This window comes from Sardina pilchardus, chromosome 15 (genome assembly GCF_963854185.1).
Source record: "Sardina pilchardus chromosome 15, fSarPil1.1, whole genome shotgun sequence".
Classification (NCBI taxonomy): Eukaryota; Metazoa; Chordata; class Actinopteri; order Clupeiformes; family Clupeidae; genus Sardina; species Sardina pilchardus.
In genome coordinates this window covers 17084237-17105180 of record NC_085008.1, presented here as the reverse complement: position 1 = coordinate 17105180, position 20944 = coordinate 17084237, and the positions used below count along the sequence as shown (strand labels likewise).

The window sequence follows — 20944 nt, the reverse complement described above, 5'->3', positions numbered from 1 at the left end:
CCAGAGAATAGCTAATTCTTCCAAAAAACGTGGGGCTCTCTCTCTTTTTTTTTTTTTTATTAACGACTAGTAATAAAATATATAAACTGCACTATTAGACTTTATAATGTCTTTCATAGTCCACTGGGGCAGCGCCAGCCAATCAGCTCGTGGGCTGAGTGGGCACTGCCCCATGGCAGCTTCCTGGCAGAGCGGCGCGGGCGAAACAACGCGCTGGATAAAACCAGAGCCGTTTGGCTGATTCCCGGCCTGCTCTAATGAAGGCATAAAGCAGGACTCAGAGCATCGTGTTTGCCCATTTGTTTTTGACCATTCAGATGAAGCCAGGCCGTGACTTGGGCCGCTGCTGGGTCTCTGACATGCCCAGACTTGTAAAATGCAAGAGAGAGAAAGCATGCAAGTGTGTGTGTGTGTGTGTGTGTGTGTGAGAGAGAGAGAGAAAGAGAGAAAGAAATAGAGTAAATGTCTGTGTGTGTGTGTGTGTGTGTGTGTGTGTGTGTGTGTGTGTGTGTGAGAGAGAGAGAGAGAGAGAGAAAGAGAGAGAGAAATAGAGTAAATGTGTGTGTGTGTGTGTGTGTGAGAGAGAGAGAGAAATATTGAGAGTAATTATATGTGTGTGTGTGTGTGTGTGTGTGTGTGTGTGTGTGTGTGTGTGTGTGTGAGAGAGACAGAAAGTGTGTGTAAGAGCGAAACTGAGATAGAGAGAGTGAGAAAGAATTAGAGATGGCAAAAGAGGCAGAATGGCAAAAAACACTATTAGGCACCACCTCTAAAGCACTCAATGAGTCAGTAGAATACCATCCCCTCTCCTCTCACTAAAGTCCTGAGAGTCCATTTCAGTGGGACTGAATCATTCTGGCTGGATGAACATTCACTGTGGGGTTTTTTTTCTCTCCTTTTTGTTCAACATTCAGTGAGAAATTTCACCATCTCCAGGTCTGTTAATGCTGTACAGTCTGAATGTATGCAGTGCAGCGCACACCTTAGTAACAGATGAACCGAGCAGATGAAGACACTCAAGCTGACAGATGTCGGTCTGCGGTGTGCTGTGACCATGGGGCGCTGATCCCGATCGGTCGCCTCCTCCCCCCCCCCAACACTCCAGCTACGGAAAAAAGCACCCCGAGACCACAGCCCCATGGGGTGTCCCACATAACCAGCTTCTCTGAAGTGGGGGGGGGGGACCTGAGGGTGGGGGCCCAAAGGGGTCATAGCCATCCCAGAATGCCTCAGTGTAGGAAGCCGAGCTCTCATGTCCACAACCCCCCCATGCCCCCCCTCCCCCCCCAATCCCCTCTCTCCTGGGCCGGGTGGCAGACGGCGATCGAGAGGGCCCGCTGTGGAGCGGATTTTTCTTTGATGAAACAAGCTTCGCCGAGAAGCGCCAAGAACAGCAAGTGCCACTGCTGCAATGTAAATCAAAAAGCCACCCGCGCGCTAAGTCATACACGCCGAGGTCTGGAGACACAGTTGCTGCCGTCTAAAAATGCATGAGCAATACAGGACCGCGCAGTTGTGTGGTTAGCTGTGGCATGTTCCCCTGGCACGAGAAGAGAATGAGTAGCCCCTTCATCTCAGTACGAAGTCAGCACATGAGAGAGAGAGAGAGAGAAAGAGAGAGAGAGAGAAAGAGAGAGAGAGTTCAGGCAAAACAATCAGATCCATTTCACATAAGGGAGGAATTCAACCCCTATATCAAAAAAGAGAAGAGGAGGAGGAGGAAGGGGGAAAAAACTTTGAGTGTGTGGGTGAAGCTTTATGAGTGATTCTCAAGACAAGGTTCAAGCTAAAAATACACTTTCATGGTGACATATCTGAGCCAACTGGGCTTTTTTTTCCCCCTCTTGCACAAACTGAAGTCCAAAGCACATTTCCTCTGGTATTCCAGAGATATTTCAACACTTATTCAGGCCACATAATATTTTCACAGAATTATTGAGTTGGGGTTGCGCTGGCAGAGTTTTCATACCATTGAAATCAAGGAGCGCTCCAGTTATTTATTTGTGACATACCATTGGTATGCCTCAAAAATAAAACATCACACACACCAGAATGTGTTTGAAAGCGTACAACTAGTTTTATTTGAGAACGTATTTAACTTATTCAAGTCACATTTCTTTTATATTAAAACTGCTCGCGAATGTTTCCGCACTTCAGATTAGATTTGATGAAAGATGAATAAACAATATTTGGAAATCCAAATGCCATCGCAAAAAGACTGTGTGTTTTATTTCAGTAAAGGACAAAATGTGTCACTCAAAATGAGGCTAAATGGGACTAATCTAATCAGCCATTAATCTGTGAGTGATCTAATGGCATTCTCCCTGTCTTGCATCAGAGGCTTTCCCTTTTAACTCCCCTCTGGTTGCCATGGCGGCGTAGGCTTTGTGAATAATAACTCGCTTAATCATAACGTTTCATCAAATACTTCTTTCAGTGACTGAGGAGGAGAGAGCTGATGCAACACAGTTATCTACAATGGAGACATGTGTTTCATTTAAGACTCCTTCCCTCACTTTAGACGTTCCCATCAGAGGGTGATTCAACCAGGAGTCTGTTCCATAGGAAACCTACATGAAAAAGGAGGAGGGCTCTGTCATAAAATCAGAGACAAACAATCCCTCCACCCGTCTACCCCCCCACCCCACATCCCCACCCCCCATCTCAGTCACAGCTCTTGTTCAGCACTCTCCCAAAGAACTCCGTTTAGGGTTTTCGACAAAAAATACCACAAGAAAATGATCACCGGAGCTTTTATGAATCAGTGGAACAAGCTGCAAGCATTACACTATCCCAGGCACAATCAAATTATCCGTGCCTCACGGCTGAAGTCATCGGCGGCGAGTCACCCAAAGTCTCTTGGACTCGGGGGACTGCCCGCCTCCGCATCCTCCGCTTTCATGCGACTGCTCTCTGAGGCACCACTGTTTGGAGCTGTAAGCAAACACTATGGGCCGACAAATCCTGCCCGACAGCCCATGGCAAAAGGTTAAGTCATTAGATAAATACAAGTGACTGACCGGCCATGTCCATCTGTATAGGGCCTTATAGTATCAGTCAGTTAATGCGCTGTTTCTCCCTCCACCCCCTAAATCTGTGACTTTTTTTTTTTCTTCAAACAACTAGCTAAATGTGGGGTGTATAGGAGCAGCCAAGAGTGAGACAAGCTTCTCACAGTAGCACTTAAAACTGCAAAGACCAGTTAGGAGCAGAAACAGTCTTTATTGCCTGTGACACTCCGAAACAGAGAACGACATGGCGGTAGAATCCCCTGGAATATTTCTACAACATTTAACACTTCACCTCAAATCCTGCGAGGCTAAAAAGATCAACCAAGCAGGGCAGGAAGCTCAGTCAGTCCAAGGGAATTCAGAAGGCATGCCAATGCCACTTCTTATGGACTGACTAAAAAAAAAAGTGTTGATCTCACTCGGTGTGAGTATATGCGTGGGAGTGAACATGTTGCCATGGAGATCCGAATAATCGACCCAAGGAGCCCCTCCAAAGCACATTACTCATTTATCCATGAGCTGAATCAACACTATGATTAGTGTGTTTGTCTGAAAAAGGAGGTCATTAGCTAGAAAAAGGTATGTTTTTTTCCTCACACAACCAGGGAGTCGAGGCCCGTTGTCTTCCAAAAATAATTTCTCCGGAAGGTTTCGAATGAGCAAAGATACAAACTGAGAGATTCTGTTTCAACAGGATGCATTTCTCGAAGAGGATAAGTATTTTTCTATGGTCACTGCGTGTTTTCTTTGGGTAGTGGGCACTGATAGGCAGTGTGGGATATGACACACACACACACACACACACACACACACACACACACACACACACACACACATCAGTGCAGCTGTATAGATTAATATCTCCAGTTCTCCCCTCTGACCAAAGAAGCCCAGAGTCCCAGAGACGACCTAGCAGCAGTCTGAACTGACATGTGACAGCAGAGTAACAGAGCCGTCCCATTCAAATGGAATAAACTACTTGATAATCTAGACATGACTGCATAACACATGCAACACAATAAAAAAAAGTTATTTTCCTACTGAACAACCCCATTTATGATCATTGAATCATTTTAGGCACTTTGGAAGGTAAATGACAACAATGACTCCAAGCACTGGCCCTGTGAGAGAAAGGCTTCCTTTTTGCCAAGCGGGGGGATTAAGGCGTTATATGCAGCATAAGCTCTGGCTTTGCTCTAATGAGGGGCACACTGTGTTTCCCTCCCGAGAGCAGACACCAGCCTCCAGATGTGTGATAACGCGCGGCCAGGCTCTCCTGAGCGGAGCGGAGCAGAGCAGAGCAGCAGACCGACTGACCAGTCGCTTGCTCGGTCGCCACAGCGGAGGAAATCTGCCGCAAAAGCAAGAGGGTCTCTGTTGCTCAGATTTCAATCTACAGCTATGGCTATGGCAATTCCATGTGGCTGGAGACTTCACAGGAAAGAAGAGGGAATCTCACTGGTGCCATCTTAACGAGCGGTCACTTCAATCTTTATGCTGCCAAAGCTGATATGAAATAACGTTTCAGTGACTTGGAATATTATAGAAATCAGGACGGTTAAAATGTCTAATGTGTAAAGACATAGTCAGGTAGAGATTATTTCATTTCATACAAAGGCCATTTCACCATGAAGAGATGACTTTGTCTCTCTGAAGCACTCCACACAAAACCACAGATAAAGGAATGTATACTGACTTGTAAGCTAAGATTTAACTTTTTGTGAAAAATGACCACGTCATTACTTTGACCAGACTCTACATCAGCTTCAACCAAACTACAGCATGCATATGTATTCCTTATAATTTTCTAACTTCAAAAATCATATTGCGAACAATAATACTGCATTAGAAAAAAAAAAGAAAAAATCTAATGCTCACATGCCTAACGCCCCATTTGTCAGTGACTTGGTCACAGTAACAAATGCGTATACATGCAGCTATCAGCACACTCAGCAAAACACAACAATTAAAAGGTCCCAACATTCAACTGATGTAAAAAAATATATAAAACGTTTTTAATGGCAAATGAGTTGTAATATTATAGTGAAAGGATTCTCTGTAAAGTTCTAATGTAGGCTACTGTGCGAGGCAAATACTCCAATGAGTAAATGTGTCCAAATGTCCAAATGTCCAAATATACCCGAATCCCCAAAACAAGTTTCTGGGCCGCTATCTGCGGGCTCTTGGCTGGTTAAAATCCTTGTTAACTATATCTGTCTATTTCTATTTCACAGACATCTTCATCACCTCCCTGTACGTCATGGCATCACAGAGGGAGCACAAGTACTCTGTCGCGATCCTGTATACCAGCATATGTTGGGAGAGTGGTTGCAGTGTTTAGGTTTTGAGCTTGGGGGCACAGAACCTAGCCACGGTACCGCAAATGTGTGGTGCAAATCCTTGTTTATGAGCCATTTATGTGCAATGTAAACACAACATTTACACAGGCCACAGCCCAGCAGAAACAACAAAGGCAAATACAATATGTTGGTTTACCAGAGATTATGACCAAAAAATGGTTCAAATGAACTGGATACATTTTTAGGACACGGCCAATGAATGTTTGCGTATACTCGAGTACACCAATTTCATCAGTAAGACACTGCACTGACTGTCTGATTACAACATATTGCCCCCAGGGATTACCTTGGTTAATTACTTGACTGATACAATGTTACAACACAAAACCATCATTCAGCACAAAGATACGCATTAAGCTGCTCCATGACCTGCAACTAAATCCAGAAATTGTGAAACATCTTGAAATGTGAAGTTCAAAGACACACACACACACACACACACACACACACACACACACACACACACACACACACACACACACACACACACACACACACGAGAAAGAGCATAACTTTGTTTGGCCTCATGTCCGGATCTGAGAGACAATGAAATTGTTCATGTGAAACTGGGACGATGGTGAGGGTACAATTGTGGAATAGAAGCTCATAAATGCTGAGACACATTCAGCAACATGTGGTTTGGATTTGGCAAGAAAAAGTAACAATCAACCCCTCCGAGTCTCGTTGTGCCGAGGGATGATTGCTAATATAAAAGTCAGATTTGTATAATCATAACGTAGAATGGGTGGATAATTACCTCCACCCACCACCCCAGTGACCCCCTCCTCACCAGCGCCACACCATCATCTAAACAGGATGTCGGGCATTAGGAGACATTGGGGTAAATGCCACTTGTGCATGGCCTTGGCATCTGAGCATTATTGATGTGGACTGCTGACTGTCACATACGCACACACACACACACACACACACACACACACACGCGCGCGCGCATGCACGCCCGCATACACATATATACACACACACACACACACACACACACACACACACACACAGGATACCCATGAGACAGGCGAGCCACATACACACCAGAAACAAGTCTGAATCGGGTCAATAACACTGTGGCGAAGCGTAAAATGAAGACGTAAAAGACAAAACTTGCACTTGGGTTGGTGATAAAATCAAATTGCTGTGTCAATACGAGGACTTACAGCTGTTTCTGCAATGTTAAATGTGTGTAGTCACATTTCACAGTAACGCATGTTTGGAGAAGTTGAGAGCCCTATGGTGACAAAAAAATGTAGTCCCAACAGAGCCCTTTCAATAGAGCACTATGGAACTTATACAAAACAACAACAAAAAAACCCCACTAAAATGACGTCAAATGTATCTAAAACAAGAGAGCAATTTTAGATTTCCACTGAGTGCATTTTAATACAAACAAGTAAGTCCTATTATTGTTGTGTGATTTACTGAACTGCTTCATCATTTATTATTATGCTCGGCGCGACTCCACATAACAAACCGATGATAAAATTGGTATGTCTTGCATTTATCTGCCAAAATATTACACTCTGTTTCAATAATCCAAACAAATAAAATGCTCTGCTCAAAACCACTACCCATTAAAGCCTAAACGGAAAATGCTTGTTTCTTTTAAAAAGGTATTACTACATTTATTGGAGGTTGGGATTTATTTTCAATTATAAAAACAATGAGGTCATACAAATGCATTATTCATTAGATCTGTAATGCCAAATTAATTTATTAAGATGGTCTAAACACATCTAGCAGGTGAATCTTTCACTAAAATTCATCATCACGAATAATGATGGGGAAAAAAGGATATTCATGCAGTCCTTATAATTTCCTTTGTCATGTGTTATCTGGTTACTTTCTAGAGTTGCTTCCAGTGGTTTAAAAATGGTCAAAAACTCAGGCAAACTTTTCCAGTCTGTTCCCAGTAACTAACGTATATGTTAAACACTTCCAATGAAATGATTCCAAGCTGACATCTGTTGGCATTCTTTCTAACAGAACGGCCTCTGTTATCTGGCAATTCTTCATGCAACACTTCATGATGTGATAGTTTTGGCTCTGTGTTAGATGCTGGCGGGACTTCATGCTCAGTTAATGAACAATCAGTTTAGTTGTGCTCTGGGTTGGCAAATGGGATATCCACACCATATTGTGTAATTGAGTGTGTGATGAGTTGGGGTCATTAGCTTACCCATTACTTTAATGGCTGTTAGTGTAAGCTAATCTAAATCGATGGGGGGGGGGGGGATCTCAGCTGTTTTTCTAAACATTTTCAGTGATTTTATTTAACATGTCCAGTGCATTACTAGTTTTCGCCTACTTGCATTGTTCTTTGTAAAACCTTACCTTGTGCAGTGGTCAGGGGAAAGTATGCCGTTTGTCCTTTAGCCGACTGATGCGCCCGCGGTTTCTCCTGAGCTCCAAAGCGCTCTGCCGGGACAGCTACCCGCATGGGGCTGGGACCGTGTACATGATCTGGGTTGTGATCAGGGCTTCGGCATGGCTGGCCACCACAGTCGTCGTTCCCGAGGCGCTTGGACGCAATGTCTGATTTACTGTTGAACATGGAGATGGTCAGCCCCGCGAAGTCCGTGAACGCTGGGGCTTGATGGTGACTGACCATCCCAAAAAGCGCAGAGGTCCTCTGCATCTGGAGCTCTGACTTTCCTGTGTGCATGTCCACTCTTGGCTGCGAAAGACCCAGTCTGTTCTCCTACCTGCGTAGAGATCAGTGACATCAATGTAACGCATGTGGTATTGGTAAGAGAATACAATCACAGTGGCTTAACAACCCAGCTGCTTCAGTGATCGTTTCAGTCCCTCTGGTGAACTTAACTTAACGATATATACGTACGATAAATACGATCAGCATGTAGATACGTGCAACTTCATTACATTCCTGACATAAGGAACTTTCCCCTGATAACCCAACAAAGTGTATTGTTAACTCTTACCTTGATAAACTTTGGAAGGGAAGAGAGAACAGATTAGATTTGGAATGAGCGATGAGCATCCACGTCTGCGTCAGGAAGGTTGGAACGTGCGCATTTACCGACCGCATCCTTTCTTGTTTCGGCCGCAAATTTTTATGAGTTTTCAGAGCTTGAGTTCTGAAACACCAAAATACTCGTCCTTTTTTTCTGATTGACTTCTTTAACAACCATTCGGCAGCCCAAAAGAGGTAGGCACAAGTGACGATCACGCAGTGGGCAGGAAATTAGTAAATTGAGCGCTAAGACCGCTTGAACAAGCAGTTTGGAGAGACCGCGTTAAACAATGTGTCCCAGAGGATCACGACTGACAACCGGAGTGGACAGGTGCCAGTATCAATAGAAACAAATCATAGTGGGATGAACACTACGTCTCTGTTTCAGTGGACTTGAGTGAGATCCCTCTACCCACAGGGCAATAGACGCGCATATAAGCTACATCATCATCAGAGGATGCTGTGCGAGCGACTTCCACGGCACAGAATGTAACGGTTAATTAATACACCAAAGTTCTTGCTGAAAGGTTTATTCAATATTTCAACGCACCGCCCCTGACAGAAGATCATTAGTCGTACGCCGTGTTGTTTCTCTTTGCTCGTAATTAACCAGTTTGAGAAACCTTTTTGGGCATTTCAGAATAGATAATTATGCCATATTTCAGTTACGTGGGACCTCATCCATGGAGTTTTTGATTGTTACAGTAGGCTATCAATCAATCTAATACCATTCCCTATCCAGTATTGATGGCACTTGGTTGCATATGTTAACTGTACAAAGATAACAATAGGAATACTTCAAGCAATCTGCTGACGTAGTGATACACCTTGGCACACTACAGTTAAGGCATGTTCCAGATGTTTATTTTAGTTTGCTAGAGTATGTCCACAAACAATACGCATCAGCGAGCTGTATGTTATTAATCCATGTGAAAATAACTGTCCCTATAGTTTATGGTGATCTTTTTTGAAAGATGTAAGCCAAATGTTTTTGTTGCAATATTGCTGTCCGGCGTCTAGCATAACAGTTAGCCCACGCATATTGCGGCTAATTAACAAAACATTCTTGTCTAATTGATGACAGAAGCAACATCAGTCGATCCCTAAATTCAACTGCAAGAATCCATTGCTATATAGCTAAATTGCGACCTCATGTGGTCAATAGTTTACATTGGCTATTTTGTTGCTCTCATAAAACACTTTTCTTTTGCATTGTATTCACAGTTCAACAGTCCGTTCGTGCACAGATCCTCACTGTAATACTACATTATATAAACAACTATTTTAAACCCCCTGTACATTGTCTGTGGGACCCATTTCCAATGTGGTTGGTTCTGGTTCTGATATTTGGCAGACACTTTTGTCCAAAGAAAGCGACAAACAAATAAAAACAATACAATAATTGATTTAACAGTGAACAATTTCAGAAGTTGATCTGACTACATTAGGGAGAATAGCAATTATAAGCTATAGGCTATCAATTCAAGCAATAACCTAATGGGGGTAAAAACCTTGGGAAAAGGACAATATGAAATAAACATGTTAAGGCTCGATTGCTAAAATGCCTGCTGTATGTGTGTGTGTGTGTGTGTGTGTCTTCTTGTGTGTGTCTGTGTGTCTGTAAGTGTGCGTGTCTGAGTGTAGGTCTGTGTGCGGGAATGGTGTCTTTCTGCACCTGTTGCTCCCATTCAAAGTTACATGACTGTTACATGTTAAGCACTTCTACCTGTTCTGATTAAGTTCCAAGAAATAAGCACGAATAATGGTCAAAAATGTTGTTTCTTTCTCTTTTTTTTTTTTTTTTACAGTTTTCTTGATGGAATTTCCTAATTTTAAAAGGAAATCTATATCAGTGCTAGCTAAAGTAAAATGTTTTTAAAAGTATTTTTACATAAAGTGTCTGTATTGTTTCAAAAGCCTAATAATGTGGTGGGTCCCAAAAACATTGGCTTTGTAACAAATATATGAACACCTTGCAAGGGTCAAGATTTATAAACCACGACAAAGAGCACTCAGGTAGCCTATACCTATACGTTGCAAAAATGGCTTATCTGTGTTATTAATCTCACATTAAGATAAAAAAAATAATCTAGTTGGTGTTGTTTTTAGTAGCCTATACAAAAAATACTTCACTGGCACTTTCTCAAAAGATCCTTTTGACTAAGCTTAATAAGAGTTTGACTTATTTTACAACATCTTATCAAGGCAGACTTGCTTAAGGCACTGGCAGCCAAGTTTGCTTGTTTTAAAGAAAAAATGCTTAATGCACTGGCAGCCAAGTTTGCTTGATAAGTAAGGGATAACGGCCGACGAGGTGACCGGTTCGATGGAAATAATGGCTAGGTGGAGGTCTAGAACTCCGGCGACGTGCGAAGCATATGTATACGAAGTTAATGGCCACCCCATCAGCCAATCAGAGAAGAGAATTCCATTGTTGAGGGAGATAACGTGTCTTAAAATAAGCCAAACTCTTATTAAATTAAGTGAAATTATTTCATGTGAAAGACCTAGCTTCGTGTCTTTATACTGACAACAATACCAACAATTAGATTATTCTATCTTAATATGAGATTAAGAACACACGGTTAGACAAACACATTTTAGAGTGAAATGTTTTGGCAACTTGAGGTCTAACAAGACTACCGGTGCTATTTTTTGACTCAGAATAACTGAACGATGGCAACAATAGCATACGATAAAAGATAGATGCCCCTTGATTCTGAAGAACTGTATTGTCCATGTGAGGCATTTAAGGCCTTAATTAAGGGCACTCACAGAAAGGGGGCATAATAATAAAGGGTATAATAATAATAATGATAATATTAAGCATACTGTATATACTGTATGTAATTTTTATTCATTTTATATTATTTTATTTATTTTAAAGCCCTATTAAATTGTGATGGAATTAGGTCTATAATAATAATAAAACATATTTCAGACAAATTCATGTTTGTCAACTGACCTATCTTCAGAAACCTCAGGGTCCTGAGGTTTGCTGCCATGCTTTTTGCTCTGATGTGACTGTCAGTTATACTATAGGAGTGGCCTTGTAAACAGGGACAAGTTTGAGAGATAACCTGAATGGTACACTATATAGCTATGATTTTCAGGAACACAGAATCAAGTAGGCCACGGATGTTGGAAAACAACCCTCGTTCAATGTGTTGGGGACAGGGGCTGCTGCCAAACGACCATAATATAACTTCTTCATTTTACTGTGGACCATTACCATATGTTGTATAGTCTTACTTGCTACTGTTGTGTCCATCTTAATGTCTAAATATTGCACCATGCCTCTGTTTAAATGTGTATGATATAGATAAGATGACCAGGCATTATCATCTTATCCTGTAAGTGGCATGAAGACATACACCAAAGTATTTGAGGAATTTTGTCCAGTCATGCTTCTCTATACCTTTTGCATGCAAATACACCCTGTGCTTCACAGCCAATCTAGGTGAAAGTGCTTCAGCTAAAAGATGCTACAGGCATATCCGTATACAAAAGGTGCTCTCTCTGTGAGGTATTTCACCTAAGTGTATGAAAGGAAGTATAGACTAACCGTTAGAAAACATGGACCATCTCTTGCATGCAAACCCACACTGTCCTGGTACTGTATACAATCACAGCAATAACAGGTGTGGGTAAAACTGAAACCAAATAGTAAACTGCATCTATGACTGAATATGTGATTCATGAAGTTAGGTTGTTTTCAATGTAGCCAAACTATTAATGCTTATTTTTGTTTATTTGTGTTGTTGGTTTTTTTTGTCTTTGTTGGATTTGAAACAAATCAAACATCATAAATACAATCTGCCATATGCTTGGCAAGACAATGACATGAAAAGTACATGATACGGTACCTTTTGAAGAAGCCATAACTGAAGCCAATAGATCAGTTTTTCACCAGCAGCTGTTGTCTTCACTGTTGTACTCTCTCTTTCGGGGGGATATGGGCTGCTGGGGTTGTGCAGAAAATGAGTTAGTTAGGGGATTGAACCAATCTTTGTTCATGAATTAATGGAGAAGTGGCAGGGTGAGATTGTTGGCTTGTTCTTCTTTTGTTGTACCGATAATACAACTACAGGCAACTACTTACACTTTAGAAGGTGTGGAATGTTCACTAATACATCATAGCAATTCAACAAGCATTTTGGTAGATTGTCATAAATCATGTTTTAAAGATATTTTATGTGTCTCTCCCCTATATTTATTCTTTATGACAAAACACGATGGCTCTCTTCTGCTTACCTTGGTTATCTCATGCTTTTCCAATATTTTCTCGTTAGTAAGTATGTGGAAGTAAATATTTCATGGCTTTTAAAATAGGTTGATTTGATTTGATAGTTGTGCTTCCCATTAGCTCTGAACATGAAATTGATGTGTAGGTCTAAGTGCTTGGTAGCCCTTGAAGTGTTCCATCCTCAGTCCCCAGATTTTACGCACGGTCATTGCTCGTACAGTAACCTAGCTTAAGAACTCAGAATTTAAGATAACAGTCTCACAGTTTACTGTTTGCAATTTAAGGCAAGCGAGAGGATGAGAATTTCCCGTGTCCTTCACTGGCTGTAATTTAAAAGCTACTCAGTAGGCAGCAGCCCGCGTCATGCGGAAGTTGAGAAATAGCTGAGTGAGGGAAAGGCGACGCTCGTGGTTAAAGTTGTTTAGTGTAACTGTAGAGCAGTTCACTGGAGAAGGGAACAGCGATAAAACCAGACGGACATCGGCAACAATGCCTAACGCCTTTGCTTTACTGAAGGCCATCGGCCTTGTTTGTTTTGCAACGATACAGACATCTATCTACTTTGTTCTTTCGTTAATTTCTCCGAATTTAACAAGAAAACTCATTCTAAAGGTTAGCGAGAGGACAACAATGCCCCAGAATCCTAAATTTAAGTACGAAGACTGGGGGCCAACATTCTTCAGCTTGACATTCATCAAAACTGTCGCAAAGCATGCCTGGATTAATCTTGGAGAAGAGGCATATGTTGGACATACGGCTCCTGATTCAACAGTAATCACGATGGATAAACAGAGAACAACAATCCTGAAGTTTCTTAGAGGTGAGTGGTTATTTGGATAAACAGAGAACAACAATCCTGACGTTTCTTAGAGCTGAGTGGTTACTTGGCTTGTTAGTGTGTGCGCAATGTTTTGTCGCTGCTTCTAACAGCCTATTTCCAATTCTAGACAACAGACCGCTGGTGATTAGTTTTGGAAGTTGCACATGACCCCCGTTTCTGTTCAAACTTGGTGAGTTCAAACAGCTCGTCAAGGACTTCAGCGACGTAGCCGATTTTCTCGTAATCTACATTGCAGAAGCACACTCAACAGGTACGCACGAAAGTTCACATTAGAATGAATATTCCCTTTCGACTTTATGCTGCATTTGCATTGCAAATCACTGTCGCTCCAGTGCATTCATGCTCTGATATGTTGTTGTGTTTTGACAGATGGGTGGTCATTCAATAACAATGTTGACCTAAAGCAGCACAAGGATCTGGAAGATCGGCTGGCTGCAGCACAGGTCTTGGCTAAGGAGGATCCGCTTTGTCCTATTGTGGTTGATGATATGACTAACCAAGCCACAGCAATTTACGCTGCATTACCTGAGAGGCTGTATGTAATTCAGGGTGGCAATGTAATCTATAAGGTAAGCAATTCAGAAAACAACTACAATGTTATCTGCACAAAGTCACTCTAGCCTAGCGTGAGAATGTGCGTGAGAAGGCATTTGAAGCAGTGGAATCTTATCACGCTGCTTCACCTTTCTCACGCGACTCCGTCCATGGTGGCTCACTGCCCATTGTTATGAGAGTGCATGCTTACAAAAGGTGCTGTCAGTGAACCCTTGAACCTTCGTAACGTCGAGTTGTCACGATATTCCAGGCCTCAAACGTAAACATCGTCCATGGTGGCTGACAGCCAGTTTTTTTTCATATAACAGGGGCGTAGCTAACTTGCCGGATGGGATGGGTCTTTCCCCCCCAAGTTATGGAGCGTTTGCGCTGAACCACCGTCATAACCATGACATAACAACACATTTGTTAGTCTGAAAATGGTGGACTGCTTCTGCAAGATGAAATAGAATCTGCATATGCATGCATGTATGACACCATTGTTTGTCAGTATAGTTAAACTGTTTTGTCAGTATTGACACCATTGTTTAGGCTATGCCAACATAGTCAAACTGTTTTTGTCAATATGACAGTTTACTCTGCATTTTCTAATGAACACTATGCAAGGCAACACAATATTATGTAAAAACTACGAAGTTACACAAGACAAGACAGTGCAAAACAGTGGATATGTTTTTACTGACGACAGCCATTGTTACAGTATAAAGAAAGCCAATGTTTTAACAGCATTTGTGCAAATGACTGACGACAGCCATTGTTACAGTATAAAGAAAACCAATGTTTTATCAGCATTGTGCAAATGAAAAATTACCAATAAAACAGCAAAAGACCCTTTGGTCAGAGTTGCATCACTGTAGGCTACATCTTTCTATACATCCTGATGATCCTGTCTGTCACATGTATATCGTTACAGTGCATTTTGATCAACTCAACATTAGCAATTGAAAATGTAAAAAACAGCAGGCATTTGTACATAATCAATTGCATGGATGTACTAAAGTCATTGCTATTTGTTCAAGATGAGGAGAATCTGCTTTCATGATGTGCACAAGATGAGTTTTGAGACATCATTCTCAGTTTTGAGAATTTCAATTCTGATCTGAGAAATGTGCCAAAGCAGCTGAGAAAATCTGTAAATTATTATGCTGACATGATCGTAACATTTTAGTTTGCTTAAGCATTCCATGCACTTGATTTCACAATTTTGGTACTTTTATAGGCCTATTTCTTGTGATCTTGGTGAACTGCATGACTTAATCATTCATCTTTGATCATTTTTGTTTCTAGGGAGGGATGGGTCCATTTTTTTATGACCCCCAGGAGGTACGTGAGGTATTGCAGAAGATGAAGTAGGGGATTGAGGGCGCTCTTCTGTGTAGTTTGTAAGGTGAGTGGTGTTACGGAATAGCAGTGATAAGGGATAGCATGCATAAACCTGCTTTTCTTGTGTTGCATGTGTACTAGCTGAAGGCAATCAACTCAACTTAGAATTCATGGAACGCTTTGCAGACGCACCTTGTGTGCATTGCCCATGCTCTTGAAGAGTGTCCACAGACACATACTAGGCTATAGTCCATAGTGTGCTATCGCTGTGACCTTTTTTCATTAGAAGCCTTATTTTGTCTGCTGACGTAGCAGATTATGTTCTCTAAACAAAGCTTATAAGGTGCCCATGCGATGATTGACAGTCATCACTCTCCCCACTTCCATTTATAAGAGATTTAAGCCCTCCTTATTCGTGTCTACCACACACTCTGATATTGCAAAGCCTCCCACCACCTCCCCATTTCACTTGTAGTTCTGAACCTACATAAACCCTTATCCAAAGAGGGTGGTCCAGCAGACAACGCAATCTCTGCTGTTGGTGTCAGAGGACCGTGGCCAGTTACCATGCCAAATATGCTTATTTTCGGCACTCAATATCAAGCATTTCGAAGGGTGAACTAGTGCAAGAATAAATGCAGTCAGACAATACCCCTGATCCCAAAGTTATTTTAACTGCCCATTTTAACTGGCACTATCTTGTCTCGTGCTCTCTGTTTTTTTACTGTCAAGTTAGTGACTGTTCTTCTTTTCCAGGGAGGCAGTACAGTATTATTCCTACAGCAAGTCCTCAGAAGATGAGAAGACTTCTGCAGATTTTTTTTATTTCATCAGGTAAATCCCAGAATAATCCCAATAATTTCCAGAAACAGGATTTAAAAAGTGCTTTGTTCTTATTTCTTCACATTCAAGATAGTTGTTTAGAAGATCACTAACATGACAGAGTGATGTTGTAGTGCTCAGCTAAAGATTTAAATCCCAGTAGCTCATTTTTTTGTTTATGATGACTACAGATCAAACCCCTGGCCTCTGTAATCAGATGTTTAAAAACATGAGCAGGTGATTTATGTGTTAAGAAGACACTTTCAACATTCTATAGGAGTTTATGAACATAATGTTTGATACATCAAGTTTGCAAGTTTGTAAGAGCAAAAGCAAAACATGCTGAAATCTGGATAAATGTGCTTTTTGTTCCTGGAGATATTTCCGTCATCTCAAGCAGCCTATTCTTTTTGAAGTGCCACATTAATTACCCTTTGGAGGTGATCTTTTTTGTTGCATTCATCTACATAATATATGTACAACTCCTCATCTAGTTTAACTGAATGGTGAGAAATGTAAGATTTGGCTGACTCAAGAAATGAATGGCAACTTTCCAATAAATCTCTGATTAGAGATAGTTTGCATTGACACTGCTTTAGAAATTAATCAAAGACATAAAAGGTTGCTTTTTCAAATGAAAGATGAATGTTTTAAATATTAATTGACAGTTTCCGAAATATGCAGCATGAGTGGGTGTCTTGCACCCTCCTCCCTCCCTTATGTGTTTCTTTGTGAACAGCCATGTTTTGGGTGTTGTATCTATCCAAGTTGTGTTCATGATATCACCAAAATACATTATTTCCAAGTTGTATTTGCATTATATGTTAACATCTATAACATTCACTATATCTTGAAGAACAAATGTTTGTAATGTTATAAGTGAACTGCAATGCTGAAGTTAACATTGACTCTCCAACTTCAACTAGTGTTTCATCATACACATTGTGTGTTAATGTTCTCCCATGATTTTGTATCGCTGGTATGATATGTGATGATGACAGTGTAAACCTGTAGGTCGCTGTAATCTGATGGCTTCATAGTAGATTGTATACAAAGTTCTGACAGCGTTGATATCACAATTGTTCAGCTCTGTGTTAACTTAGGTATTTTTTTATTGCATTGCATTGTTTAATAAACAAATGTACCATATTGATTGATTGATTTCTGGATTAAGACAAAAAAGACAAATCCAAAGGATAACATGCAAAAGTACAATAAAAATAGCATGGTCCTTGGTGTTAAGACACAACAAAGCAGACAAATAGACAAGACATATAGACAAGAAGAAAGCGCACTCTAAAAGGCTAAAAAGACATAGGCCTACAGTACAGTTCGCCTATTAGGGTACAAGGGAGAAAAGACATCCCATAAAACAAAACAAGATAAAAGAAAAACAACTATGCTATAAAAACAAAAACTATGCAAAATATCGTCAAATATTTACCTTATTACATAAAAGCAGTTTGACCTGTCTTTTAAAAATCCTTCGTGAAGATAGGAGCTTTGTAGCAGTAGGCAACTTCTTCCATGCTATGACACCAGTGTAAAAAAATGTTTTTTTAGTTGCATTATTAGCTCTAGGAACTGTGCAGGAGCGTATGTTGACTCTAGTGTTATGATAATGTTGTGTGCGGACCATGTTTATATTAGAGCATAAGTATCGGGGCATGACCATTAACAATGTTAAACATATGAATTAAGTAAGGGATAATGAACGCTGGTCATTATCGGAAAATAATTCCCGACAGGATGAACAGAACCCCGCGCTATACATAAGATGTAAAATGCATTTTGGAGTACTTCATTAGAATAAAAAATACAAAATAAGAAAGAGTTTCTAAGGATTTGGATTTAATGTTAAGTTTTATTGTTGTATGCCTTTAGAAAACACATCCATATTATCTCCTCAGCTACACTTCCTCTTTGTGGATGAATATAGGAAAGTCAAAGCGTTTACAGGATTTCCCATAAAAAAAATGAAGGTGCCTGTAATGTTGGCCTAGACATGTTCTCTGGAGTCACATACTATAAAAAAAATTTTTTACCAGCGTCCTGTTCTAGTTTGTATATTTACATTGTGTTTGGATTCAGTGGATGATAATAATGTACTGGCAAATGCACATTTACCTTTAAAATAGACAGCAAGAGTGTATATCAGGGCACAACTCTTAAAATGTTTTATAGCAGATAATACAGCCTTGTCATGGCACAGAATACTGACAGACATGAAAAAAAGGCCAAATCAGTAACTCCTTTCCTGTGTGCACCAGCTCAGGGTTGCTATGAAGTTAACCTCAAACACTCTCAGCTAACCTGTAAAGATTTATTAGACTTCTCCTCTACCATGCTAAATCTTGCAATCACCAACAATAGGTCTAACTCCACCAGACCATGAGAATTCATGGCTTTGATTGTTAAGCAGGAAAAAAATGGTTGGAAAAAAAATTGGTCTAATGATTCTCAGGCATTTTAACGGTGACTTTGACGTAAGTCCTCATTTCAACTTCGATGTAACCTACTGGTCAAGCCTTGCCCAGCACAACTGCAACTGGGGAGATAGGCAAGGGGAAACTGCCAGGTCTTGTTATGTTGACAAAGCGTGACAGATATGCAGGGAACTGTTGAGGGAGGTCCAAGCCAACTCAACCAAACCCCTCAGTTCACAAACACACACTGAACTCAAGGCACAGGTAAGAGATTTTCCCTGTTGCTCAAATATCTTTGTCAATGTGAGATAATTTCACACTCATCTTTAAAACATTCATGGGTGAATTAGTGGTCTGAATATAAATGATCTAAATTAATGACATTCCAAGATACTGACATGCTTTTTGGGAGATACTGTCATGAACTATGCCATCAAAAAAAAATGAGCACGTTTCTAATATTTCACTACTTATTGTAATATAGTTTCACATCTGCTTTGTCATTCTGTGCTCATCTTTTGATTCATACTCACTGGTAGCTGAGAAATGGATAGGTGCGTGGAGACACGCAGGATGAGCAGAGTCCCACTGAAAGAAACAGGACAAGGAAACAGTAAGGAAAGGGACACCCTTACATTCAAAGAGGTAATGCACAGCCAAATAATTTCCTGTTGAGAGTTTATGAATGGTTCCTGAATATTATTTACCACCTCTCTGTCTTTGTGATGTGAATATGAACAGCAATGATGCTTGATCGCAGAGATTACAGTTCTCTACATAGCTTGGGGTTGAAGTTTATTTGGTGTCTGTTCACAACAATTATTTATTTAACCACAGATGCTAAAATGTAACTTATCAACGTATAATGAGTGGAGATCTCAGTGTCTTACTGTGTTTGACCCCAGGCCTCCACTCAGCGATTGTCCAGACAAGTCCAGGTCCCGTCTCTGGACCGTCGCCTCATCAGTCTGAAGGGCCTGCTCACTGCTCAGAAGTTCTCAAAGGGGTTAAAGGTCTCTGCATATCTCTATGGCCTCTTCTCATTCGTCTTTTTATCTATCTATTTTTAAAAACCTGTGCCATCTTGCAATTGGTTTTGTGTTTTAGTTATTCCGCCAAGTGAATAAACAGCATCTCTGCCAAAGATTCATTTGACTGATTTGTGAATACATGACAAAAGGTGAACTATCTATCTCTCTCTGTGGCTCTATTCACAGGAGAGAACAGCACAGAAACTAGCAGCAAAGAAAGGTGTCAGAGGCCCTGCAAGAAAGTTGATCCCAATCATAAATGACCAGGTCTGAATATGAGTATTGCACAACCTCTTCCTTCCTTTAAGTAACCACAGCACCTTAGCCTTTAGTTGTCATGTCAGACTACAGGTCTGATGCAACGACATCGTCTCCTGTCTTATGATTGGCAAGTATCTATGAATGACAATGTCCTGATGAGATACAAGTTCTGGCTTCCTTTTGACAGTTGGAGCACATTAACTCAGAACTTCACCTCTTCTCTGTCTCTCTCTCTCTCTCATTCTCACATCCTTGACATTGTGATCTGCAGGTGCCAACCGGCTGTGCCCAGCCCAAGGAACGCTTCCCAGTGGCCCACGTCTCACAGCTGCTGCATGACTTCCTGGCCTCCCGCCTGGACGGTGTGGCCTACGCAGCTGGCTCCTGTGGGCCCTTGTCGGCCGGACCCCTTGCGCTGGCGTTGAGCGAGGACCTGCGGGCACTGGTGCGGGCCATCTGCCCGCCACGCTACCGGCTGGTGTGCACCGTGAGCCTGGGGCCAGCGGGGCAGGAAGGGCTGATGATGGCCAGCCGATGTCTGTGGGACGCACACGCAGACACCTGCATCTCACACACCACCCAGACAGCACAGATCTTCTGTGTGGCGTCAGTGTTCGCAGTATATCGTGAATGACAATAAGAGAGATTTGATTTTTATGGTATTTGGCAGAAGCTTTTGTCCAAAGGTGACAAGAAATTGAATAAGAGATTTGAAAGGGAAACATGCCGTCAATACCCATTACGTAAATATTCTTCAAAAGTGTTTTTAGTTTTGCCTTAGATTATATATGCCATTAGCCTGACCAGTCAGACCTGCCCCTAGGGGTGTCTAGATTTCTAGGCTAATATGCCATGGTTTATCTGTGTGTTGTAGACATTTTCTTCCCAGAGGTAAAATGACTTTGGTACCTAAACAAGTTGTAAACTCTAAGGACTAGTTCCCCATACATGGCCAAATACTAACCTAAAAGAAAACTACAAGGGCCGGGTTTCCCGAATTCGTTAAGAAGCTCTTAAGTGCTTAGAACTTCTTAGGAGCGCTCTAGCACTTAAGAGCTTCTTAACGAATCTGGGGAACCCGG

At 41.3% G+C, this 20944-nt stretch overlaps 2 protein-coding genes across 2 annotated transcripts; both read left to right on the top strand.

Annotated features, from left to right (window-relative positions):
- The first annotated feature begins 13033 nt into the window (after positions 1-13033).
- dio1 (iodothyronine deiodinase 1) lies at positions 13034-17291 on the top strand. Its single transcript, XM_062556366.1, has 5 exons — positions 13034-13423; positions 13551-13694; positions 13814-14013; positions 15287-15386; positions 16079-17291. The coding sequence occupies exons 1-4, from the start codon at positions 13093-13095 to the stop codon at positions 15350-15352; spliced, it is 741 nt and encodes a 246-aa protein (XP_062412350.1). The 5' UTR covers positions 13034-13092; the 3' UTR covers positions 15353-15386; positions 16079-17291.
- A 1825-nt stretch (positions 17292-19116) lies between these two features.
- Positions 19117-20844, top strand: LOC134102432 (dynein light chain Tctex-type 4-like). Its single transcript, XM_062556529.1, has 4 exons — positions 19117-19215; positions 19476-19583; positions 19761-19868; positions 20134-20844. The coding sequence occupies exons 1-4, from the start codon at positions 19117-19119 to the stop codon at positions 20494-20496; spliced, it is 678 nt and encodes a 225-aa protein (XP_062412513.1). The 3' UTR covers positions 20497-20844.
- Positions 20845-20944: the final 100 nt, after the last annotated feature.